This window comes from Sinohyriopsis cumingii, chromosome 10 (assembly GCF_028554795.1).
Source record: "Sinohyriopsis cumingii isolate HCF-2022 chromosome 10, ASM2855479v2, whole genome shotgun sequence".
In the NCBI taxonomy this organism is placed as follows: Eukaryota; Metazoa; Mollusca; class Bivalvia; order Unionida; family Unionidae; genus Sinohyriopsis; species Sinohyriopsis cumingii.
In genome coordinates this window covers 61,222,460-61,247,112 of record NC_142970.1, presented here as the reverse complement: position 1 = coordinate 61,247,112, position 24,653 = coordinate 61,222,460, and the positions used below count along the sequence as shown (strand labels likewise).

At 36.4% G+C, this 24,653-nt stretch overlaps 1 protein-coding gene across 2 annotated transcripts in view; it reads right to left on the bottom strand.

Annotated features, from left to right (window-relative positions):
* The window catches only part of LOC149790231 (prolow-density lipoprotein receptor-related protein 1-like), a 393,476-nt gene that overhangs the window by 169,041 nt on the left and 199,782 nt on the right, over nt 1–24,653 (bottom strand). For both annotated transcript variants that reach the window (XM_089972262.1, XM_089972261.1), the window contains exons 40-42: nt 24,330–24,534; nt 19,571–19,763; nt 16,856–16,984 (exon numbers count right to left, since the gene is read on the bottom strand). In XM_089972262.1, the coding sequence (XP_089828388.1) occupies nt 16,856–16,984; nt 19,571–19,763; nt 24,330–24,534 (527 nt within the window). The remainder of the gene's footprint in view (nt 1–16,855; nt 16,985–19,570; nt 19,764–24,329; nt 24,535–24,653) is intronic.

Here is a 24,653-nt window from a genome sequence, read left to right as displayed (position 1 = left end):
ATATATGTGAGCGCCACAATAATCGCCTCTGCAGGATTTGTCGCATGATTTTGTTGATCCGATTGGTATCCATTTGCACTGCATATTATAATTTAAATATTTGTCTAAAATATAATAATGGATGCATTTGATCTTGATGAGGCAGAATATATCATTCCTGAGGTTGATCGTGCCAAAAAAGAATTTTTCGATGATGGAGCGGTTCACACTTGGTCGACATGGAAAACTAACTCTGTTGATGCTACGATGAATCTGGAACGGGCCAAGAAGATAATCGAGCATATAAAATCCGAACATAAAGAAGAACGATTTATCTTCGGAATAAAATTTATTGCACAAATGCCTGACGACACTTGGATTATTCGCGATAAACGAGATCCCGTGCGTGGCAGTAAGAAAAACGTCATCCTTGATAAAAATTCGAAGCCAGGATTATTATTGGGAATCGATGGTCCTTATTATGCCAGGGCGTATCCTTCTAGTGCTGTTGTTTATGGAATTTATCGGCTGAATAATAACCCGGACATGAAAAATCTACCTGCGATGAAAGAATCACCGATGATAAACTGCGTGGCTGAGCGTGTTATCGAGCACATGAAAAACGCTCGTCGTGGATCTGGTCTGACACAATTGAGGTTGGATAAAATTAACGCGTGGGCGAAGACTGTTGTTGATGGCGCATCGATTGACGATGTTGCTGTGTTGAGCAAGAAACTTAAATTTCCTATCACGGTGAAAACGCTATCGGGAGAAATATTATATTCGTCGCCGTATAGATCTCGAGGAGTACCAATCGAAATTGTTGATCATAATTCACATGCGTGGTCGCAGTCGGTAATGATATTTCCGCGGAATCGTGCTGTTAAATTTTATCCTGCGGATGGCGCAAAAGACAATTCCGATGCCATGTTCCGATATATCAAAATATTAGCCGCGTCTGATCCGATATCAGTTTGGTTATTCTCGAGCGAAGAAAAATACGATCAATTTATATTGCCGCGCGGAGATATTTACCGAGATGAAAAATTGCATGAATCGATGAGAAATATCGCGGTGAAATATTCGTCAAATCCCGATCAGTTATTAACGAATTGTTTTACTGTTCCATCTGTTGCTGCTCACGCTGCCAGAGAAAGAAATTCGTGGAAACCTACAAGGAATGAATTTCTCACTGATATTCAACTTAGTTGTATCGAATACGGCCATGGCGGATTGTGGAATACCAAGTATTATTTCGAAGACATGATATCCGTTGATATGAGCGCGTGCTATCCTGGAAGTTTCCTTGGATATGGCGATTGTGCGGATTATTTTGCTAAATTTGGCCATCCCACCAGCGAGATGACAAGAGTGGCAATTAACGGACCGTTGCCTGATTTTGTCATGACCGGATTCGCTTATGTAACTTCATTCGAGTTTGCTGAAAATTTACATAAAATTTGTTATATTTGGTTTGGTCGGCATTTATCGCAGCGTCGTTGGGTCCCTATAGCGTTGTTGAGGTATATGCTGGATTCATCAATGTTAGTATCGTTGACGGTTAGCGAGGCTATTATATCATACAGGAAACAAACTGAAGTGTGGTTGCCGACGGATTGTGAAAACGCGAAAGATATCGGAAGAAAAATAATTGGCAAATTTACTCAAGGAGGATCCGTTGATCATAAACACCGACACGCTAGGTTGTTTATCAACGATGCCGAGATGGACTTTATTATAGCCGATACGGTATCGCGAGGGATATTCTGTAACAGAGAGAATATTATTATTGATGGAGTAAAGTTGGGTACCGTAATTAGCTATCTCGATGGAGAATCAGCGCAGTATACGCATTTGAGATCATCGATGCTCGCTTATGTGAGCATAAATTTACTGTCGATGATAAATAAATTTTCTGATATCGCGGTAAGGGTCGCAACGGATTCGTTTTATCTCGATAAGAAATATCAGTATAGGCTGGATAATTTAATCGCCGATGGTTCTTGGGGCACTTGGAGGATAAAAAACGAGGATATTCTAGATTATTGCGAAGACGCCGATGTCGAAGATTGCGATAAATTTCATCGAGATAAATTTGAGGAAATATCGACGGCTGCATCCGCATTTGACCCGATTTCACGTAACAAATTCGTTTACATGAATGGTCCTGGTGGTAGTGGTAAAACAACACGAGCGATAAATTTATTTGCGAAATCTGATATGATCGTGTTGACTCCAACTCACAGATTAGCGCGAGAAATAAGGCAACGCGGCGTTGATTCTGGTACGTATCACAGTTATTTCAAATACAGCGGTGGATTATGGGATTCGGCTCGCATGGGAAATAAATATATCAACAGAATTATAATATTTGATGAAATTTGCACAGTAAATTTAGTTGTATTAAAATCGTTCCTAACCTGGCTGGAGGAGAAAAATACAGCCGTGATAATGTGCGGAGATCATGGCCAACCTGATCCGATTGATGGTGAATCTCCTCACGAATGGCTCAGGAACTTTGTTGACTATTATGAGGAAATCGACGCTGATTATAGATCCGATGATATTTTACTGACTGAATTTAAGAAAATAATTCGATTACAACCGAATAAAATTCAATGCGATGTGATGAGAAGAATAATCGACGAGACTCCGATGGATATTTTTCTAAATTTGTGGCGTCCCGATCATTTGATCGTTGCTAGTAGGAAAATTGTTCGCGATGTTATTCAGGAAATGTTATTCAAGCTTCATTGTGAGAAATTTCCAACATTGCAGGTGCCGTTGTGTTACAGGCCCGCTGATACCAGAAAACAAAATATCAGTGTTACTTTACCCTGCGGAGAGGAAAAGATCCTGGTCTTGAACGATATTATTCTTGTTGATATTAATCTTGTTAATGACGCGATAAACGCAGAAAGATCGCCATGGAAATTAGGCTACGCAACAACGATACACTCATCGCAGGGATTGACCGTAGATGGTCAAGTTTGGATCGTCGATGATAGAATTTCCTGGTCAAATTTAGTTTATTTAGCCGTGTCAAGAGTAAGAAAATTATCTCAGTTAGGTAGAATTCGGTTTCACATTAATGACGCTGGCGGTAGTTGAGTATCTTTCGGTATTATTTGTAATTCTTCCTTGGTAAATCCGCGCTGTGGCGCTAGTGAATCTAGAAAATAAATTGCTGGTCTTCCTGACGATCTTGTTACGGCTGATATTTTATGTGTTGTTACGCTCCAGGTTGGATCGGTTGCTCTTTTTCTTCCTCCTTCGGCCTCGCCTTCTTTATATAAATACCGGACCGTGACGCTACCTAGCACAGGCGGAATTGTGGAATCTCGCTTTAGGGGTATATTCGGTTTTGTAATTGCAATTGCGGGTTTCATTGCTATTGTTCGAGTCGTCTCATTATTTAACGCGTTGATTACATGAGGCAATCTTGATACCCAATCATGAGATCGATTATCTTGAATAAATTCGCGCGCGTACTGATATCCGAATAATCGTTCTGCAAGAGTTTTATTGAATCTTTCGACGATAGCCTGATTGTGATGAACACCTACAATACCGCGACGGATTTTAACATTATTCTTTTTCATCAATGAAGTAACCGCGCCGAGAAATTCTCGACCTGGATCAACCTGGAGAAGCTTCGGCCATGTTAATGGAGATCGTGAATAAATTTCGCTAAACGCCTTAGCAATCTCTGTTGCTGTTTTATTCGATAACGGTTCCGCTTCCTTGTATCTGCTAGCAATATCAACAACCGTCAACACATACTTGTATGTGACTCCGTCGACGGTATCGTGAGGAAGAAACATTAAATCAGCCTGATGAACTTCATTAGGGACGCTGACAGAGAAACTCGCGTACGGTATTTTCTTAGGCGGAGGAAGATATATTTGCCAGACTGCCTGTTTCGATAGCCACGATTTAGCAACGGATTGTTTTACTTTAGCGGCCTTGGCGAGTTTGGCTATTGCTGATTTTCCTCGCCAAAAACCTCGCGGAGAATAATATATTTGCTCCATTATTATTTACCAGCGCCGAGTACTAATTTACCTTTCATTGCGCCTTTTATCAACCAAGTTGCCAATTTTTCTTTGAAACTTTTGTAAGGAATCGCGTCTATTGCATGAATTAGCCTAATATCAGCGAGATGCCTTTGTTGTAAATCTCCGCTGCGATACGCAAGATCGTGATAGTAACACGCGTTATCGATGGCGTTTACTGGATCCTCGCCGGGATTTGGTTGATTATTATCGTTGAGTCTTATATCGAGCCTCGTGCCGGGTCCGCAGTAATTGTATCCTGGCAGATGTTTTTCTCCGGGATATTTTGCCCAAGGCAGTCCAGGTAGATTTTTCAAGGAGGCGGCAATGTCTCCTCCGGTTCTTCTATTTTTTTTTTTACAAATTTGAACTTGCGCGTCTTACAAACTTCGCATTCTCCTGCAATTGCGTTCCTGTTGTTGCGTGTGACGATTTCGGTTGGATTTATCGTAGCTGTGCGCGTGCGACACTTAACACAATATAGATCCATGTATTCTAGTAACATGAATGTAATTGATTTTTCAGCCACGAAGCGACGCGAGCAGGTGAAACACAACGCGGTGTTACCGAATTCGATAAGGATGATAATTATTGGCCCGTCCGGTTCTGGAAAGACGCAGTTGTTGTTAAATTTGATAATGCGATGGTTAAAATGGGATAAATTGTATTTGGTTGCACCGTCCGTTGATGATCAGCGTTGTTATCAAGTACTAAAGGAATTTAGCGACAATACCGACGAAGGCACAATCGAATTCATCACAGACATCAATGAAACTCCATCCGTGGAAAATTTAGATGGCGGCGTTAATAATCTTGTCGTATTCGATGATGTTATGCTGGATAAGCAAACTAATCCGGCTAGGATATTCTCGCGTGGCCGACACAAGAACACTGATGTTATTTACGTGACGCAGCGATATACGCAAATTCCAAAGGTAATTAGGGACAATTGTAACATTTTGTCGGTTTTCAATGGCGTCGATACTCACACGCTGAGAAATATTCATCAGACTTGGTGCAACGGCGACATGGACATAAACAAATTCAAAATTTTCTTCAGCCGCGCCCAGGCAATACCGCATGGTTTTATCACGATTAATCTTCATGATCCGCGTAGTAGATATCGAATCGGTCTTGATCAAATTTATTCATGAGACTTGCAGCCAAACTTTGCAAACTTCGTCGACGGAATAAATTCCCCCCCCCCCCCTAAAATCTTCGTTTTTTACTTGTCCAGAATCATCGATTTTGCACACAAAAATTGCAATCGGGGTTGAATTTACGCAAATTATTTTTCGTAGGAAGGCTTATTTTTGAAATCTGAGGCTTCTACGGAGAAAGTTCTCGTAGGAGGCTTTATTTGGTCTGGAACGTCTGGTCTGTAGAACTTCCCTGCTGCTTGGGAACTGTGGAATCCACAACATTTATTGCTTCACATATATAAGTTAATACACAGTAACCATTTTACTGTTAACTGTTTAAAATAAACAAGATTATTATGCGGTTTTGCTAAGATGCAACCCCCCCAATGCGATATCAAAAGTGATCATGTGTTGTTGCTGTCATTTGTAAATATGTACACATGTCCATATATCATTGCATCTCTCACTAATCTGTTTTTTGCATGATAGCACAAAAAGTATCAAACACAGGACAATGACATTTTACAAACCTCATTATGTTAATAAGCAGATGACCTGGTCAGATTTGATTTTCTGGCTATTACACTGATTTTCAGTCAGTCAGCTTATGGATGACCTTGTGCCTGTTATGCATCATCTGTCAACATTTGTTTGTTGTGCATCATCTGTCAACATATGTTTGTTCTGCATCATCTGTCATCATTTGTTTGTTGTGCATCATCTGTCAACATTTGTTTGTTGTGCATCATCTGTCAACATGTTTGTTGTGCATCATCTGTCATCATTTGTTTGTTATGCATCATCTGTCATCATTTGTTGTGCATCATCTGTCAACATTTGTTGTGCATCATCTGTGAACATATGTTTGTTGTGCATCATCTGTCAACATTTGTTTGTTGTGCATCATCTGTCAACATATGTTTGTTGTGCATCATCTGTCATCATTTGTTTGTTATGCATCATCTGTCATCATTTGTTTGTTGTGCATCATCTGTCATCATATGTTTGTTGTGCATCATCTGTCATCATTTGTTTGTTATGCATCATCTATCAAATAAAGCAAATCTGAACTCAAACATGGCCACCATTTCTATAAATAGAAAGGCCTTTAAAAGATCACGAAACAAAATTTGGCCAAAAGCAGAGACATTGATAAAATGCTTTCTGATTTGTACAAATCATGCCAACCAATCATCATATATGACTATCATTACCAAAACCAAAGAAACCTTCTAATGCCATTTTTTCTTTAAAAACACTCAGCTGATCTTATAAACTATGACAGCATTCTGGATAAAAGGATCGTGGCATGATATATTTTCAAACTGAACAAATGATGCTTATCCACAATCAAGTATGGCCAACAATACGAAACAAGAAAATCCTGTAAATGACTTTCTTAAACATTGATGAGCAGAATAATGACAGTTCACTGGATCTTCAAATTTGTGATCTGTAATAACTGTGAAATCCATAAGAATAGTACAGTTCTTCCTGACCCATGACGATACTCAACTTCAGTTGCATTCAAGTTGAGATCTTTGACATCTGGGCATCTGAATGACAATTACGCAAAGTTATGTTTCTGCTGATCTTTCAATTCATCAAGTAAACTGGTGCTTTCACACTTGTGAAACTGGAAATCATCATTTGGAACATAGCGTTTGTAACAAAAACTCTACTAAGCACAAAATGCATTGCTGTTTCTAATGTTATGAAATGCAAGTGAATCGGGAATTACTGAGGTCACCAACATGAATCTTCATCAGTACAATTCATTCAAGTAGATCTCCATTTTAATCTTTATCAGTACAAGTCATCCAAGTAGATCTCCATTTTAATCTTTATCAGTACAAGTCATCCAAGTAGATCTCCATTTGAATCTTTATCAGTACAAGTCATCCAAGTAGATCTCCATTTTAATCTTTATCAGTACAAGTCATCCAAGTAGATCTCCATTTTAATCTTTATCAGTACAAGCCATCCAAGTAGATCTCCATTTTAATCTTTATCAGTACAGGTCATCCAAGTAGATATCCATTTTAATCTTTATCAGTACAAGTCATCCAAGTAGATCTCCATTTTAATCTTTATCAATACAAGTCATTCAAGTAGATCTCCATTTTAATCTTTATCAGTACAGGTCATCCAAGTAGATCTCCATTTGAATCTTTATCAGTACAGGTCATCCAAGTAGATCTCCATTTTAATCTTTATCAGTAAGGCTCATCCAAGTAGATCTCCATTTTAATCTTCATCAGTACAAGTCATCCAAGTAGATCTCCTTTTTAATCTTTATCAGTACAAGTCATTCAAGTAGATCTCCATTTTAATCTTTATGAGTACAGCTCATCCAAGTAGATATCCATTTGAATCTTTATCAGTACAAGTCATTCAAGTAGATCTCTCCATTTTAATCTTTATCAGTACAAGTCATCCAAGTAGATCTCCATTTTAATCTTTATCAGTAAGGGTCATCCAAGTAGATATCCATTTTAATCTTTATCAGTACAAGTCATTCAAGTAGATCTCCATTTTAATCTTTATTAGTACAAGTCATCCAAGTAGATCTCCATTTTAATCTTTATCAGTAAGGGTCATCCAAGTAGATATCCATTTTAATCTTTATCAGTACAAGTCATCCAAGTAGATATCCATTTTAATCTTTATCAGTACAAGTCATCCAAGTAGATCTCCATTTTAATCTTTATCAGTACAAGTCATCCAAGTAGATCTCAGTTCTGATCTTTATCATGACAAGTCATCCAAACAGATCTGTTTTAATCAAAATAAGCACAAGTCATCCAAGTAGATTTCAGTTTTAATTTTTATCAGGACAAGTCACCTGAGTAGATGTGTTATCTTAAACAGTACAGATCATCCAAGTAGATCTCTGTTTTAATTTTTATCAGCACAGGTCATCCAAGTAGATCTCAGTTTTAATTTTTATCAGTACAGGTCATCCAAGTAGATCTCAGTTTTAGTTTTTATCAGTACATGTCATCTAACTAGATCCCAATTTTAATTTTTATCAGTTCAGGTCATCCAAGTAGATCTCAGTTTTAATTTTTATCAATACATGTCATCCATTTAGATGCCAATTTTAATTTTTATCAGTACAGGTCATCCAAGCTGATCTCAGTGTTAATGTTTATCGGTACATGTCATCCATATAGATCTTTGTTTTATCAGTACAGGTCATCCATGTAGATCTCAATTTTAATTTTTATCAGTACAAATCATCCAAGCAGATCACAATTTTAATTTTTATCAGTACAGGTCATCCTTGTAGATTTCAATTTTAATTTTTATCAGTACAGGTCATCCAAGTAGATCTCAGTTTTTATCTTTATCAGTACAGGTCATCCAAGTAGCTCTCAGTTTTTATCTTTATCAGTACAAGTCATCCAAGTAGATCTCAATTTAATTTTTTCATGACAAGTCATCCAAGTAGATATGTTTTAATTTTTATCAGCACAGGTCATCTAAGTAGATCACAGTTTTTATCTTTATCAGTACAGGTCATCCAAGTAGATCTCTATTATAATATTTATCAGTACAAGTCATTCAAGTAGATCAGGTTTAATTTTCATCAGTACAAGTCATCCATGTAGATCTTTGTTTTAATCATATTATGCTCACCTTATAAGTGGTTATTGTTGTCGTTGTGAGTTTAAAGCTATTTTTCAGCACAAAATAGGCTATACAAAACAACCAGTAAAACTGTTGGAGGAAGAACCCAGGATAACTCTATCATAATCACCAACCCACAAGAAGCTACCAACAGTTTTCTCACATACCCATATTGGCCTAGCCTCAGACTCAAAACCACATGGACAGAAGTGAGCTGGCAGTGATTGGTAAAGGCAATTGTTTTAGACCACTCAGCCACTTCAACCCACCCACCCCAGAGGAACCATGCTATAATGAAAGGCCATATAGTAAGGTAATGCTGCCTAATGTGCTAATAATGAATGACTTTATAGTGAGGAACTGCTGTATTATTATAATCATGGGCCTTATAGTGAGGAACTGCTGTAATGTTATAATGATGGGCCTTATCGTGAGGAACTGCTGTAATGTTATAATGATGGGCCTTATAGTGAGGAACTGCTGTAATGTTATAATGATGGGCCTAATAGTGAGGAACTGCTGTAATGTTATAATGATAGGCCTTATAGTGAGGAACTGCTGTAATGTTATAATGAGGGCCTTATAGTGAGGAACTGCTGTAATGTTATAATGATGGGCCTTATAGTGAGGAACTGCTGTAATGTTATAATGATGTGCCTTATAGTTAATTATTGCTGAAGGTCTTAAGTTAAGAATTGCTGCAATGTTATAATGATGAGCCTTATAGTGAGGAACTGCTGTAATGTTATAATGATGGGCCTTATAGTTATGAACTGCTGAAGGTCTTAAGTGAAGAAATGCTGTAATGTTATGATGATGGGCCTTATAGTGAGGAACTGCTGTAATGTTATAATGATGGGCCTTATAGTGAGGAACTGCTGTAATGATGTAATGATGGGCCTTATAGTGAGGAACTGCTGTAATGTTATAATGATGGGCCTTATAGTTATGAATTACTGAAGGTCTTAAGTGAAGAATTGCTGTAATGTTATAATGATGGGCCTTATAGTGAGGAACTGCTGTAATGTTATAATGATGGGCCTTATAGTTATGAATTGCTGAAGGTCTTAAGTGAAGAATTGCTGTAATGTTATAATGATGGGCCTTATAGTGAGGAACTGCTGTAATGTTATAATGATGAGCCTTATAGTGAGGAACTGCTGTAATGATGCAATGATGGGCCTTATAGCGAGGAACTGCTGTAATGTTATAATGATGGGCCTTGTAGCGAGGAACTGCTGTAATGTTATAATGATGTGCCTTATAGTTAAGAATTGCTGAAGGTCTTAAGTGAAGAATTGCTGTAATGTTATAATGATGAGCCTTATAGTAAGGAACTGCTGTAATGTTATAATGATGAGCCTTATAGTGAGGAACTGCTGAAGGTCTTAAGTGAAGAATTGCTGTAATGTTATAATGATGGGCCTTATAGTGAGGAACTGCTGTAATGTTATAATGATGGGCCTTATAGTGAGGAACTGCTGTAATGATGCAATGATGGGCCTTATAGTGAGGAACTGCTGTAATGTTATAATGATGGGCCTTGTAGCGAGGAACTGCTGTAATGTTATAATGATGTGCCTTATAGTTAAGAATTGCTGAAGGTCTTAAGTGAAGAATTGCTGTAATGTTATAATGATGAGCCTTATAGTAAGGAACTGCTGTAATGTTATAATGATGGGCCTTATAGTTATGAACTGCTGAAGTTCTTAAGTGAAGAATTGCTGTAATGTTATAATGATGAGCCTTATAGCGAGGAACTGCTGTAATGTTATAATGATGTGCCTTATAGTTAAGAATTGCTGAAGGTCTTAAGTGAAGAATTGCTGTAATGTTATAATGATGGGCCTTATAGTGAGGAACTGCTGTAATGTTATAATGATGGGCCTTATAGTTATGAATTACTGAAGGTCTTAAGTGAAGAATTGCTGTAATGTTATAATGATGGGCCTTATAGTGAGGAACTGCTGTAATGTTATAATGATGGGCCTTGTAGCAAGGAACTGCTGTAATGTTATAATGATGGGCCTTATAGTTAAGAATTGCTGAAGGTCTTAAGTGAAGAATTGCTGTAATGTTATAATGATGAGCCTTATAGTAAGGAACTGCTGTAATGTTATAATGATGGGCCTTATAGTTATGAACTGCTGAAGGTCTTAAGTGAAAAATTGCTGTAATGTTATAATGATGGGCCTTAAGTGACGAATTGCCATAATGTTATAATGAAGGGCCTTATGGTTATGAATTGCTGTGATATTGAAAGGTCTTAAATGAGGAATTGCAGTAATGTTATAATGATGGGCCTTGAGTGAGGGACTGCTGAAATATGATAATGAAGGGCATTATAGAGAGGAATTGCTGTGCTATAAAGAAGGACCATACTTGAGGGATTGCTGAAATGTGTTAATGAAGGGCTGTAAGTGAGGAATTACTGTAATGATATAAAAGAGCCTTACAGTGAGGAATTGCTGTGTTATAATGAAGGGCGTTAATTGAAAGATTGATGTAATTGTATAATGACGGACCTCATGTAGGGAATTGCTGAAAAGTGATAACGAAGGGTCTTATAGTTTTGTTCATTACAGGTTCATTCCCAGATTGTGACTGCCTAATAATGAGGGGCCTTATATTGAGGAACTGCTGTGTTATAATAAAGTGACTTAATTGAGGAATCGCTGTAATGATATAATAAAGAGCCTTATAGTGAGGAATTGCTGTGCTATAATGAAGGGCCTTAACTGAGAGGTTGCTGTACTGTTATAATGAAGGGCCTTATAGTAGGGAATTCCTGTGTTGTAGTGTAGGGCCTCAAGTGAGGGCATGCTGTATGTTATACTGAAGGGCCTTATAGTGAGAAACTGCTGTTATAATGAAGGACTTCAAGTGAGGGATTGCTGTCAAGTTATAATGAAGGGCCCAAAGTGAGGGATTGCTGCAATGTTATAATGAAGGGACTTAAAGTAAGGAATTGCTGTAATGTGATAATGAAGGGCCTTATAGTCAAGAATTGTGACATTATATTGAAGGGTCTTAATTAAGGGCCTGATAGTAAAGAACTGCTGTTATAATGTAGGGTGTCACAGTGAGGAACTGTTATGTTATAATGAAAGGCCTTACAGCAAGGTATTGCCTTGTTATAGTGAAGGCCCATATATTGAGGAATTAATGTATTATTATGAAAGATGTGCTGTATTTGTTATAATAAAGGGTCTGATTGTGAGGCAATGTTGTATGTGTTAAAATGAAAGGCACTCTAATAAAGGAAATCTCTATACTGTTATAATGGATGTCTTATAGTGAGAGTGCTGTATGTGTTATTAGGAATGGCCTTACATTGAAGAGTACGGGGGCCCCGAGTGGCCGAGTGGTCTAACGCGCTCACTGTTACGGATCACTGCCATCTCACCTCTGTCTGCGTAAGTTCGAGTCTCAGATTCGGTTAATGTGGTTATGTGAGAAAGCTTGCCATTAGCTTCTCGTGGGTCAGTGGTTCTTTCCGGGAGTTTCCCGGGTTCTTCCTCCACCATTTATACTGGCCGCCATGTATAGCCTATCTTGTGCTGAAAAATGGCATTAAACCCTACAACAACAACAACAACAACACTGAAGAGTACGATATAATGTCATATAATCAAGTGACTTATAATGAGCAAGGTGTCTATAATGTGTTATAATAAAGGGCCTTATGGTGAGGAAGGGCTCTATACTTTATAATGACGGGCCTTAGTGAAAGAGTATAATATAATGTATTATAATATCTGATGTACTCCACAAATAAAAATTAATTCTCTGTAGCTTCTCTACTGATAAATACTCTCCAATCTTTGTCTACCTGACCCCCCACCCCAAACTGAAACAACAAAAGGCCAGCAGGTATCATATCTTGTTGTCCTACTGTCTGCAGTGCTGCTCTGCTTCTGAGAAGTTGTTGTTGTTGTTGTTGTTGTAGGGTTTAACGCCATTTTTCAGCACAAGATAGGCTATACATGGCGGCCAGTATTAATGGTGGAGGAAGAACCCAGGAAAACCCCTGGAAAGAACCACCGACCCACAAGAAGCTACCGGCAAGCTTTCCCACATACCCACATTGGCTGAATCCGAGACTCGAACCCACGCAGACAGAGGTGAGATGGCAGTGATCCGTAACAGAGAGCACTTTAGACCACTCGGCCACCTTCTGAGAAGTACTACAGCAATAAAAATATGACCATGTATTGCACTATATTTCACACTATTTGGTTTTCATGTCCTGACAAAAACACTAACAATGTCGTTATAATACATTTATAATATTTCAGCCAATGTAGGTATATGAAAAAGTTTGCAAGTCACTTCCCATGGATTGGTGGTTTTTACAGGTGTTATCTTGGGTTCTTCCTCTGCCAGTTTTACTGGTCACCAGGTATTGCATAGCAAGTGCTGCAAAAATGGCATTAAACAAACAGCAACAACAACAACATTTGCAATATAAAAACAACACTGACATCATCAAGATACTGATACTCCCTCTTTTACAACATTATCCTGTCCACCGCTAACTTGGACAAATCCCAGAAAGCAAATGTAGGTCAATGGTCACTTCATCTTATACAGTCGAACTTCTGCTGCAAATCAGACTTGTATTTCATTGGATATGTGTTCATTTACTTCATTTGGTGAAATCAAAGTAACTACCGGTAGTATCATCCACCTTCCTCTTCAACATTGTGATACTTATACAATCCCATAATACCACCCTAAGTCATGTATGTGACTAAATATTTCTTTCTTGAATATACGTGTCTATTTTTAACTCAGACCCATCGCTTGTTTTAAAACTAGTTCCTCAACCTAATGTTTCACAAGATTGGAAATTATTTGCCGTTATTATTGTGGTCACAGATAACCAACAGTGTGCAAAGTAGAAAGTGTGTCTGAGATTTATCTGGGAGGAAAGATGCCAGTTTAAATTTTTGCATACATTTCAATAAAAAAAAAACTTATTAGTCATTTTTGGAGTGACCAATTTTCATGGCTCTTTCACCTTTTTGTAAAAAGTAAAATGTTCATGTGATTCAAAGGTTCCTCTTGTAGGCATCTTGCTAGTCCAATATTTTTACAAAGCAATCAACAACAAGCAGGGCTCAAATTAATTTTTTTTTCACTAACCCACACGATCGGCAGAATTAAATTATTAATGATCCTGACTAAATTTCACTACTCCTGCTAAAGCCAATTCAGTCTCTAACTCAACATTTTTATTCAGCAACATTAATGTAGACAATGAAATTCACCACCAAGACCCAGGAATGAAGTTCCCCACACACTTTTTTGTTTCACAAAACACTCAGTGTAGAAAGTGCACAACATCCTAGCCTCTCCTGGATTACAAGTCAACCATTTGTATTCATTTCTCCATCATTTCTAGTATCTTTTTATTCTTTTCTCTTAGTCATATTTGTTTTAATGACCTCTCTCTTGTCATCATCCTAATTTCTGGTGTTCTGCTACGAACCTTGCAAACACTTTGTATATTTGTTTATGCACACAATTCACTGAATGCTTATCAAAAATGATATAGATATTTAGTACACTCTGTTCTGTACAGTTCTATGTTTTTTGTTGACTCAGCAATTCTGACTGGTCATTACTAGCCTGAGACACTATACCTTTTGTTATCATCAGTAATTAATCAGTTTTTGGTGACAATGCACCAGTCTGGTTCCATAATGCAGATTACCATTACAAGTAATAATGACTCACAGTCAGTTCTCAACTGTTATTATTGCTCCGGTGGCCTATGGTTAGAGCATCCACCTCAGATGCAAGAGGATAGGAGTTCGAACCCCAGTCAAGTCATAACAAAGACTTTTAACAATGGTACTAGCAGATGCCTTACTTGGCACTCAGCATTAAGAGGTTAGTGTAAGGAATGGCTGGCCTGGTGTCAGGATAATTTGACTTGGTGGGACATTATGCCACATCTCTATGACCCAAGTACTAGACATCATTATAAACTGCTACACTGCAGAAATCGTAGTGATATGACTGGAAAATTGTTAAAGCTACCTTAAAAAAAACAAATCACACACACACACACTCAACTGCTATGATACAGTAATTTCACTGCTTCAACGGATCTGTGAGAGCTACATTTAAGTTATCCATTGGCAAAAATATCACTAATTGCAAGAGAGTGGATTAGCTTTCATTTCGAGCCCTGAATAAGGGAGATGAACAGTATCATTAATTTTCTGTTCCACATGAAGCAAATATCACCTAGCATACAGGCATGGGGAGATAACTTTCCCTTACTGACTGTGGAGTTTTTAGGTTGTAAATGCATGAATATGTTTAGAATGGTCAATAAAGATTACATGGTGTGCTGAAATACACCAATTATTAAAGAATTGCAAATTCTGCTATACTGTCACACAATCATCAAACAACAACAAAGGTCTAAAGTGAATGGGTCACTAATTAATTCCATATCACATCATGTGATATGTTTGTCACCTGAAATACATTTGAGCTTGACATGTTGACAACTATTGACAGTGTATCAGATATCTTCACACTTTCTCTGCATTCTAATTATAAAAAACTAAAGCATGTTAATACAACAACATGATGTAACTTTACGGCAAATGTCTCAGTCAAAACCAGTGTTCATAATTTTAATTTTCTATAAAAAAATCAAAGGACCTATATATTTTAAATTTTAAACCTTATACACAAAACATTCTTTTTTCAATTTCCAGGCATCCTGCATGCTTTGAGTGGAAACAAAATTTATGATGGACAAGATATAATGGGATGGAACGGAAAACAACCGACAACAATAAATCTCCTTTCCACTGATATGGTAGGAGAAAATTTATCTCCTTTTAAGAAACTTTCACAACATTTCATAGTGAACTTAGATATGACCTTAACCCTTTACCTCATGCAAGCACCTTTGGATGCCTCTACTCCATTCGCATGGAAGCACCTTTTGACGTCTCTACTCCTTTCCCATAGAAGCGCCTTTTGACGTCTGCTGTAAACATCAGCCATTTTAAGCTGGTTTTCGTAGCGCCACCTTCGGGGAAAACCTCCTATTAAATACTACATTCATTTCTGCGAATGACAATTACGTCAGATCACGTGGTCACTGTTTATGCTCTGGTCGATATCTGCTATTTAAAGTAACTGGTTCGTAATCTCCACTCTCCAAAATGCAGATCGCGGATTTCATTCAGTACTTACGAAGTTTTCATGATTAGATTCACAACTATGAAAGATTCGATAACTTAGGTAAAGGCTCTGATATTGATGTAGGCAGCAATTAGTTTTTATAAATTATCAAATTCAGATGACTTAGTGATGTAAACGCAGACAAAAAACTTGTAAATTTCGAGTATGAGAAATGGCAGCTATAACAATCGAACTTTACTCTTAAATTTTTCCACACATAATAGATGTGTACCAAAAATGTAAAGTGGTTAAAATTGCTGTTAAATGTAACATACATTACATTGCTTAACAGTTAACAGGCAGGCCTATGCATATGGAGTTGAATAGATAACGGGTGTTCTATTTATAGCACGCTGCACTGGGTAACTTTGCTCTATGAGGTAAAGGGTTAAGGAGAATGACTGTACAAAACACAGAAACCATATTATGCTTAGAAGTAGGAGATTAATATTGTCGAAAAAGATTTTTTACTCCAAATACTACCCATGACCCAAGTTTAGAAGAGGCATCTGACCTTTTCTTGAGAAAAAAAAATCTACATACAACTTACTGACTGATATTCATTCATCTTTTCTTTGCCTTGTGCATGATCTAGCATGCTTTGATTACATCATTAATTTTATTTAATCAAAGTCAGCATTCCCAGTGTCCATAGTAACCCAAAATTTTACCAATTTTTTCTTTCAGATCCTTTATATAGCAGTGAAATTCAAAGCAGTCCAGGTGACCATGGGTAAATAAAGTACTAATCTTCCAAGCTTATGCTGAAATTTTCATAATTTGTAATAAAATTAGACATAAGAAGGTATATCAAAGGAATTGAAGACTCACGGATGCAGGTTTTCCCATCTAGACTCAGGATCCTTCCCACATTGCACTCACAGTATGGCTGTCCCATCTCAGAGAGAAGACATTTTTCTGTACAGCCAAGCTGATTCTTATAACACAAATTCTGTGTGCCTGAGAAGAAAATAAATTTCACTTACTTCATCATAAACTTAGGCTCCTCTACTGACACTTGCATTCTCATTGTTCTCAAACGGATAGTGTTCTTTTGCCTACCAAGGCCCAGCGACAAGGAATGAATTGCCTTGAGATCTTAGACACAAGGACACTGTGACCTCATTCTAATCTTAAAACTCACGTACTTCAACTAATAGAACAGACTTAATGACTTAATAATGTTTACATCCTTAATTATTGTCAGCATGTTTTTGTTTTGCAACATGGTGTTTGTTTTTATAATCTTGTAGTTGTACAAGTTTTAATGTGTTATCTAATCTTATAAAGTGCTCAGAGCTTCTAAAGGTTAGGCGTTTTACTAAATCCACATTATGACAGTGCAACCCTGCCATAACGCGTCCTGCGATAATGCGAATTCAGATATAATGCGGTCATGGCATGGCTCCCAAAATTCTGCATATTCATTCGCACATGAAAAAATATCTTTTGTTCAAAGTACATGAAATAGTGCATAAAAAATGTATTATCATTTTGGGGAAGGATCACATATGAAATCGAATATAATAAAATCATGGTGTGGTTACTGAAATTTTAAATACATGTACATATATTTTTCTCATACCGGGAAAAAATATTTTTTTAAAGTATGAGAAATAGTGTATAAAATGTTTATTATCATTTTGGGGAAGAGTTCACATATGAATCTGAATATAATACAATCATGGCGTAGCTTCTGAAATTTAACAATTTCGCCAGGTTCTTGAAGTGTTATGCCAAAATAAACATTATCAGAAATGTCACCTATTACTGATCCATGAGTAAAGCCAGTAAGTCGTCTTTGTGATTGTTTTCAATTAATTCTGTATACAATCATTTCTCAAACAATAGCCAACATATGTTTCTTCTTTTACTGCATACACAACCAAGCAGCAGACAATGTGGTGGTTGATAAAAGGTTCTCACAATTTAATAAACATCAAAAAAACGAAAGCCACCAACATGTTTGCTGGGCTTGGTGGTGTTATTAAATGCAATCAGTTGACCAGTAAATAATGTCCGCTTTATTAGCTGGAAATTGAAAGGGTATGAAATTGTACATGCATTCAGCTTAAATTTTTTTAATAAAAGTGACTTGTGACCATTGCAGGCTTACTGCAATTAATTCTCGGGTTTTACATGTGTATGGTGTTTGTTTATGAACTCGTTATTAATTTCCTATTTTTTATAAAAATATTTTATCGTTGTGGAAAAGCAAGTTCACAAACACAAGTCACTCTCTGCACTTTGCGCAATGATTAGTATAGTAGTTTTCACATGTTTCTTTTGATATTCACGCTGAAAGCATGTGTTGATTGTCAATTATTCTGGATGTAGTCGTTCAAACAAATAGGCATACAGGCATTCATTATTGGAAATTTACAATAGATAAATGTACACGGAAATGCATAGGAGAAAGTTTAGCAGATTGAAATTTGTACAAACACAGTTCATGGACATTGGAACGTAATTAACCGTGCACATGCTTCCTCTTTCCTAACCTAATTTTGCTGTTAATTTTTCCCACTGAATTCAGACACATAATGATGTAACAAAATTATTGAATAGTTTAAATATGTATGCAATTTTTGCAATGGAATTACTTGTATTATGGATTAATTGCAAACCCTGATGGTACGATATCAGACGGCAAGTAAACGGTGTTAATACTCTGTTCGTGCTGTATATCAGATGTTGAATTCAGACACTATGATCTGGGACAAAATTATTGAATATTGTAAATCTGTGTGCACGTTTATAAAGAAAATATAAGCATTGTGTATGAACTGTATGCCACAACAGCACAATAGTAAACGGCGTTGATACCCTATTCAACATATACATTAAACATGAATACACGTGTATGTGCCAATGGGTTGTTCCCTATTAATGTGATCCAATTTTTTTTACCTCATTTATCATGTTATAGCGAGGTTCCACTGTATTTATTATTATCATCATCATCATTATTATTAGTAGTAGTAGTAGAAGTAGTAGTAGTAGTAGTAGTAGTAGTAATAGCACTAGTAGTATCATGGCTATTCAATATAATATACTTGGGATTCTGGGAAGGCACCCACTTGCAAATTTAGAATTTTCTGTCATCTTCATATGTACGAAGTAATCTGACTGTTCTGGAATATATAAAAACATGCATGATACCCAGGACAGACAGACAGACAAACATACATACATACACACATGAATATGCCCTTCCTGGGTATGATGCATGTTTAATGGAGCAGCTCTTAATTTCCCCCATGTACTTACTTAGAAAACACACGTTCACAAGTCTCTTGGAAAAAATATAGGTGAAATCAATTAATGGTGAAGATAAATATAAGATGAATTTTTAAGTTCCAAGTCTCTTGGAAAAAATAAGATAATTATTATAAATTTAAAGTAAAACCAATTATTTGGGTATTACGTGTCTATCCTTTTCTCAATCTACATATCTTACTAAAAGTGTCCAAAAGAAATTGCCAAGAAAACTTGTTTGATTTACTGCAACTGAAATTCAGACCAATTCATAATGGTAAAACTCACAATTGGCAGAATCTTCAGCAACTGCAATAATGGCCATGGGTTGACGATCCAAATTTTTTCGCAGCCAAACAACACCATGACCATCATGCTTGTTTGCACGCAGAACACCTCTTAACATCCAGTCCGTCCAATAGATGTAGTTTTGGTATACGGTCAGACCAAACGAGTGTTGTGGTATTGATGTTATAAGAGTCTGAAAAGAAATGGACCCAAATTAAACTGAATTAAATTAATCTAGATGAAATTTAAGTTAAATTATTTCATTCTAAATGGATGGAATTGTATTTAATGAAATGGAAAACAAACCTCATACACTAAGCATGGATACATTAAGCAATGATACTATATAGTGACATGTCTAGTACATGTATGGATACATTAAGTAGATACAGTATTATGTACTGATACATCAATTATGAATACATAAGTAGATACTATGTACTGATACATACATCAGGTACTAATAAATTAAGTATGGATACATTAAGCATATGCTAAGTACTGATACATCAGGTATTGATCATTAATAATGGATACATTAAGTATATAATATTACTGATACATCATGTCTTGATACATTAAGTATGGATACATTAAGCATACGCTAAATACTGATACATCAGGTATTGATCATTAATAATGGATACATTAAGTAGATTCATAATATGTACTGATACATCAAGTATTGATACATTAAGTATGGATACATTAAGCATATATTATGTACTGACACATTTGGTGCAGATATATTAAGTATGGATACAGTTAAACATAATCCTTGGAGGACACCCACTATCCAATAAAAAATATTCAGGGAGATTACTATACCTAGCTACACCTTTCACTTCGATAACTTGCTCACAGTGGAGTCCACAAATACAGACTGCACTATAAGTGAGGTGCGAGTTACCGAGGAACCTCCAAAATTGAAAAAAATTGCTTTGCCATCAAGAAAACCATGGGAGGGGAAGTGGCATTAAGGGACTGGGCTGTTTATTGACTGAATCATCATTTTACAATCACGTCAATAAAACATTTTAATAGTGCGCTTTTTCTAATGTTATAAGAATTCATCTTATATTTATCATCACCATTATTTGATTTCATCTATCTGTTTAAACAACATTTATTTTCAAAATGTCCAACATATGAAAGATCTTTCTAACTGATTTCAACATCCATCACATGTACATGAAAAAATCTGTGTATTACATCACTACTTTTTGTTTTCTTGATGAGTTTGGTTCCATAGTGGTGTTTAATATTATCTTGCCGAATCGGGAGTCCTCAGAGCAGAGAACTAGACTAACTGTTGATACACCACCAAACAAGATTCTTTTTTATCAGAAACACATGACATTTATTTTGTGAGACAATTGTCTTCGTTGAAACTCAATTTCTGTATCACTCAATTAGTACAATATTGATGTCGTGATTTCACTGGAATTAATAATGAAACTTCTCATCATCTTTGAGGATATCTCTAAGTGCCAGTCCAAGAATTCTCTGAAACTCGCTTGCCCACAATGGTCTGTATCTGTGAAATCAAGCTCTTTACTTTGCAAAGAATTCATTTTGCTTGGCTGCCTTGTTATCTTTGATCACAGTTATGAAAGAGTCAGTTAATTTAAGGTAGTTTATGTTACATACACAATAACATTTATAAGTGTTCAATTGATCAAATGAAGTGAGATCACCCAATATAAAACTGGGGCCACTAGGTTTTAAGTTATTAAGATTTTCATGCCTTTTAACTTTTCATTTATTCCACCTCCTTTATTTGATTCAAAAGACATAATTAATGTGATAATACAAAGGAGGCCAGCATTTAATTCAGTGCAACAATACAACAAATACCAAATTTACTGTATATGTTGGGACACCATATTTGTTGGAACACCATAAATTAATTTTAAAAGTAATTTTTTGTGCACTGTATGTTCTGAGACACATCATTTCTTTTGAGTCATAAGTTGTGGGACACCTTTTAAATCATTCGAAAATTACATGTCGGACAATGCACTCCAACTGAAATTTTATTTTAAAAAATATAAAACTGTGTACTTGAGATAAAACCCTTTAATCCACTCTAGCAGCATCTCATCAACATAACCCTTCTCCTGCACACATATGATCCATTCTTGCGGTACATGAATATTTTTTTAGCTTTCTCATACTGTGAAAAATTGTTAGAGGCAACACATCACCTGAAGCAGAAACTGCAAGGACAAAAGTCAGATTTTTTCAAATCTGCACTAGTCTTGCTAATTCTCACACTTCTGACCCGCAGCTTATCATCAGTCCATCCAGGAATACAATCAAAGTCCACATGAGTTTCATCCATGTTAATGATCATATTGTTGGCAAAATGATCTGTTTCTCTTCTGGCCTTCACGAATTCATCATGTGATTTTATTTTCTCCAAATCTTCTGGGTGATGCGGATCATCAATGTTTGCACACGAAGCACTATATTGTGTCACTTTGTTCCACTGTTTTACTTTCTTTCAAAATTTTCGTGAATACTGATGAAAAGAATCAAAGTTATCTTCCATATCTCGGCTGTCTTTGTATATTCAAAACTAAAAAATAAAAATTCGGCACACTTAAAAGAATCCAAAGTCGGCCTTTGTATTGATATCCTTTCAAAAGAATTCGGCTTCTGAGTCCAAAGTCGGCTTCCGAGGTCGGCTTGCTTTGTAATAAAAATAACCTTTGTCTTTGATGTCCTGTCGGTAAGTTCAAAGAAAATGTTTACTGCTGGCTACCAGTTGTGTTTATTTACCACCAGGGCTTCTATGTGCTTGGCATCTGTAGTAATAATTAATACAAAGGTGCACTGATGTCTGCGGATAAATAGTAATGATACCTTTGTAACCTGTGCTGGCAAAAAGATTGTCACTTGTACTCAAGTGAATGTGTTTTCAAATAATGATTTTTAATTGCGAGATACTGTCATACAGTAGACCTGGATATAATTCAATCTTGGCTATTTTGCACCTACCACTGTATCATGCATGAATGGCAGTTGTCTTCAATATATCAGTTGATTATTTCCCTCTCGTTTGCGAAATCGTTCGCTTCTCTTCTGGCCTTCATGAATTCATCACAAGATTTTATTTTCTCCAAATATTCTGAGTGATGATGGGTCATCGACATCTGTGCACAAAGCACTATATTGTGTCACTTTAAAATTTGTTCCACTGCTTCAATTTATTTTCAAAATTCCTGTGAATACAGGTGAAAAAGGAACCCAAGTTTGCTTTCATATCTCGGCTGTCTTTGTATATTCAAAAAAAAATAGACTCACTTCATAGAATCCATAGTCAGCTTCCGATGTTGGCATGCTTTGCAGTAAAATAACATTTGTATTGATATTCTTTACAAAAAAAGTAACCAAAGTCGGCTTCTGAGATCAGCTTGCTTTGTAATAAAAATAACCTTTTGTCTTTGATGTCCTGTCGGTAGGTTCAAAGAAGGAGTTAACTGCTCGCTGCCAGTTGTGTTTATTTACCACCAGGGCTTATATTTGCTTGGCATCTGTGGTTACAATTAATACAAAGGAGCATTGATGTCTGCGGGTAAATAGTAAGGATAATTTTGTAACCCGAGCTGGTGAAAAGATTGTCACTTGCACTCAAGTGAATGTGTTTTCAAACGATGATTTTTATTTGCGAGATACTCTCATACAGTAGACCTGGGTATAATTCAATCTTGATTAATTTGCACCCAACACCATGTCATACGTGAAAGGCGTCTTCAAGATATCGGTTGACTATTTCCCTCTTGTTTGTGATTTTGTTGGCTCCAGTTTTCAGTCGGATAACATGTTCAAACCTTTGAGCACAACCACACACAACTGTTTCTTAATGTTCATGTCAATGAACAACATGGTGTGTGGTATCGGACATAATTGATACACGCTACAATATGGAAGCCTACGCTACTTTTAAAGATTTTGTGGATATATTTTATTCTTTAATGCTCATGTTGAAAAAAGGAATAAATGATAACACTAAAAGGTTGATTTCTTTTTTTTTATTATCAATTAAGTGTTTTATTTATCTATTTTATTGCAACATGGGGGGGGAGCACAAGTGCACTAAAAAAATGTCATTTCTTAAGTCTTGGAACATGTGACCAAAGTGAATAAATGTTTTACCATAAGTTCTGGGACAGAAAAAAAATTATTATTTTATCGTGTCCCAACATATATGGTAAATATGGTACTTCCAGAAGTCATTATAAAAACACAGTTGGCACTTAATTAGGTTCTCAGAGAAACACTCACGGACACAGCTGTTATGTTAGATTGACTCATTTTATGTTTAATTACAAGAGGACACATTGCATTTATGATGATTACACTTAAAAGGAACTAGAACTTTCAATTGATAATTTTTTAAATTTAATTTGTATTTATTTATTGAAGTACTGCATCCACTTGGTGTGAGAGACATTTTCATTTATCAAAATTTCCTTACATATCGCTATTGTGGTACACTAGAAACGTCGTCTGGAAAGAAAATGTAAAAAAAATTGTATGACCTATTTTTAACAAATAGGGATCAATTTTGGGGGTACTTTCTGGTTTAAAAAATGGGATCCATGCCTGATCCCGCATTATAAGCAGGTTTGCGGGTTATCAGGGTGCGAGTTATTGAGAGAGTGTTGTAGCATGTGTGTGTGTCCATCCATCCATCCGTCTGTCCATCCATCCATCTATCTATCTATTACATGAATAAATGCTCAAAACTTACAATTCTGTTTGTTCCATCCAAGTTGCATCTCTCAATTTTGTCCAGCCTAGCGTCTGACCAGTACAGTTTTTGGGCAGGGTGGTCAATCGACAGACCATTTGGTGTGCGTATCTCTGTTGATATAATCTGCTCATGATTAAGTCCATTCAAAGTGGCTCGATGAATGCCTGGTTTATCATCGTGCCAATTTGTCCAATACATCATTCTACAAGAAGGAAACATCAAAGTACAAAATATGAATACTGTGTAAAACACTTGGAATTACAGTACACTCTCATTATACAGGTCTGATTGGTTTAGAACCATTGCTCAATATTGACAGGA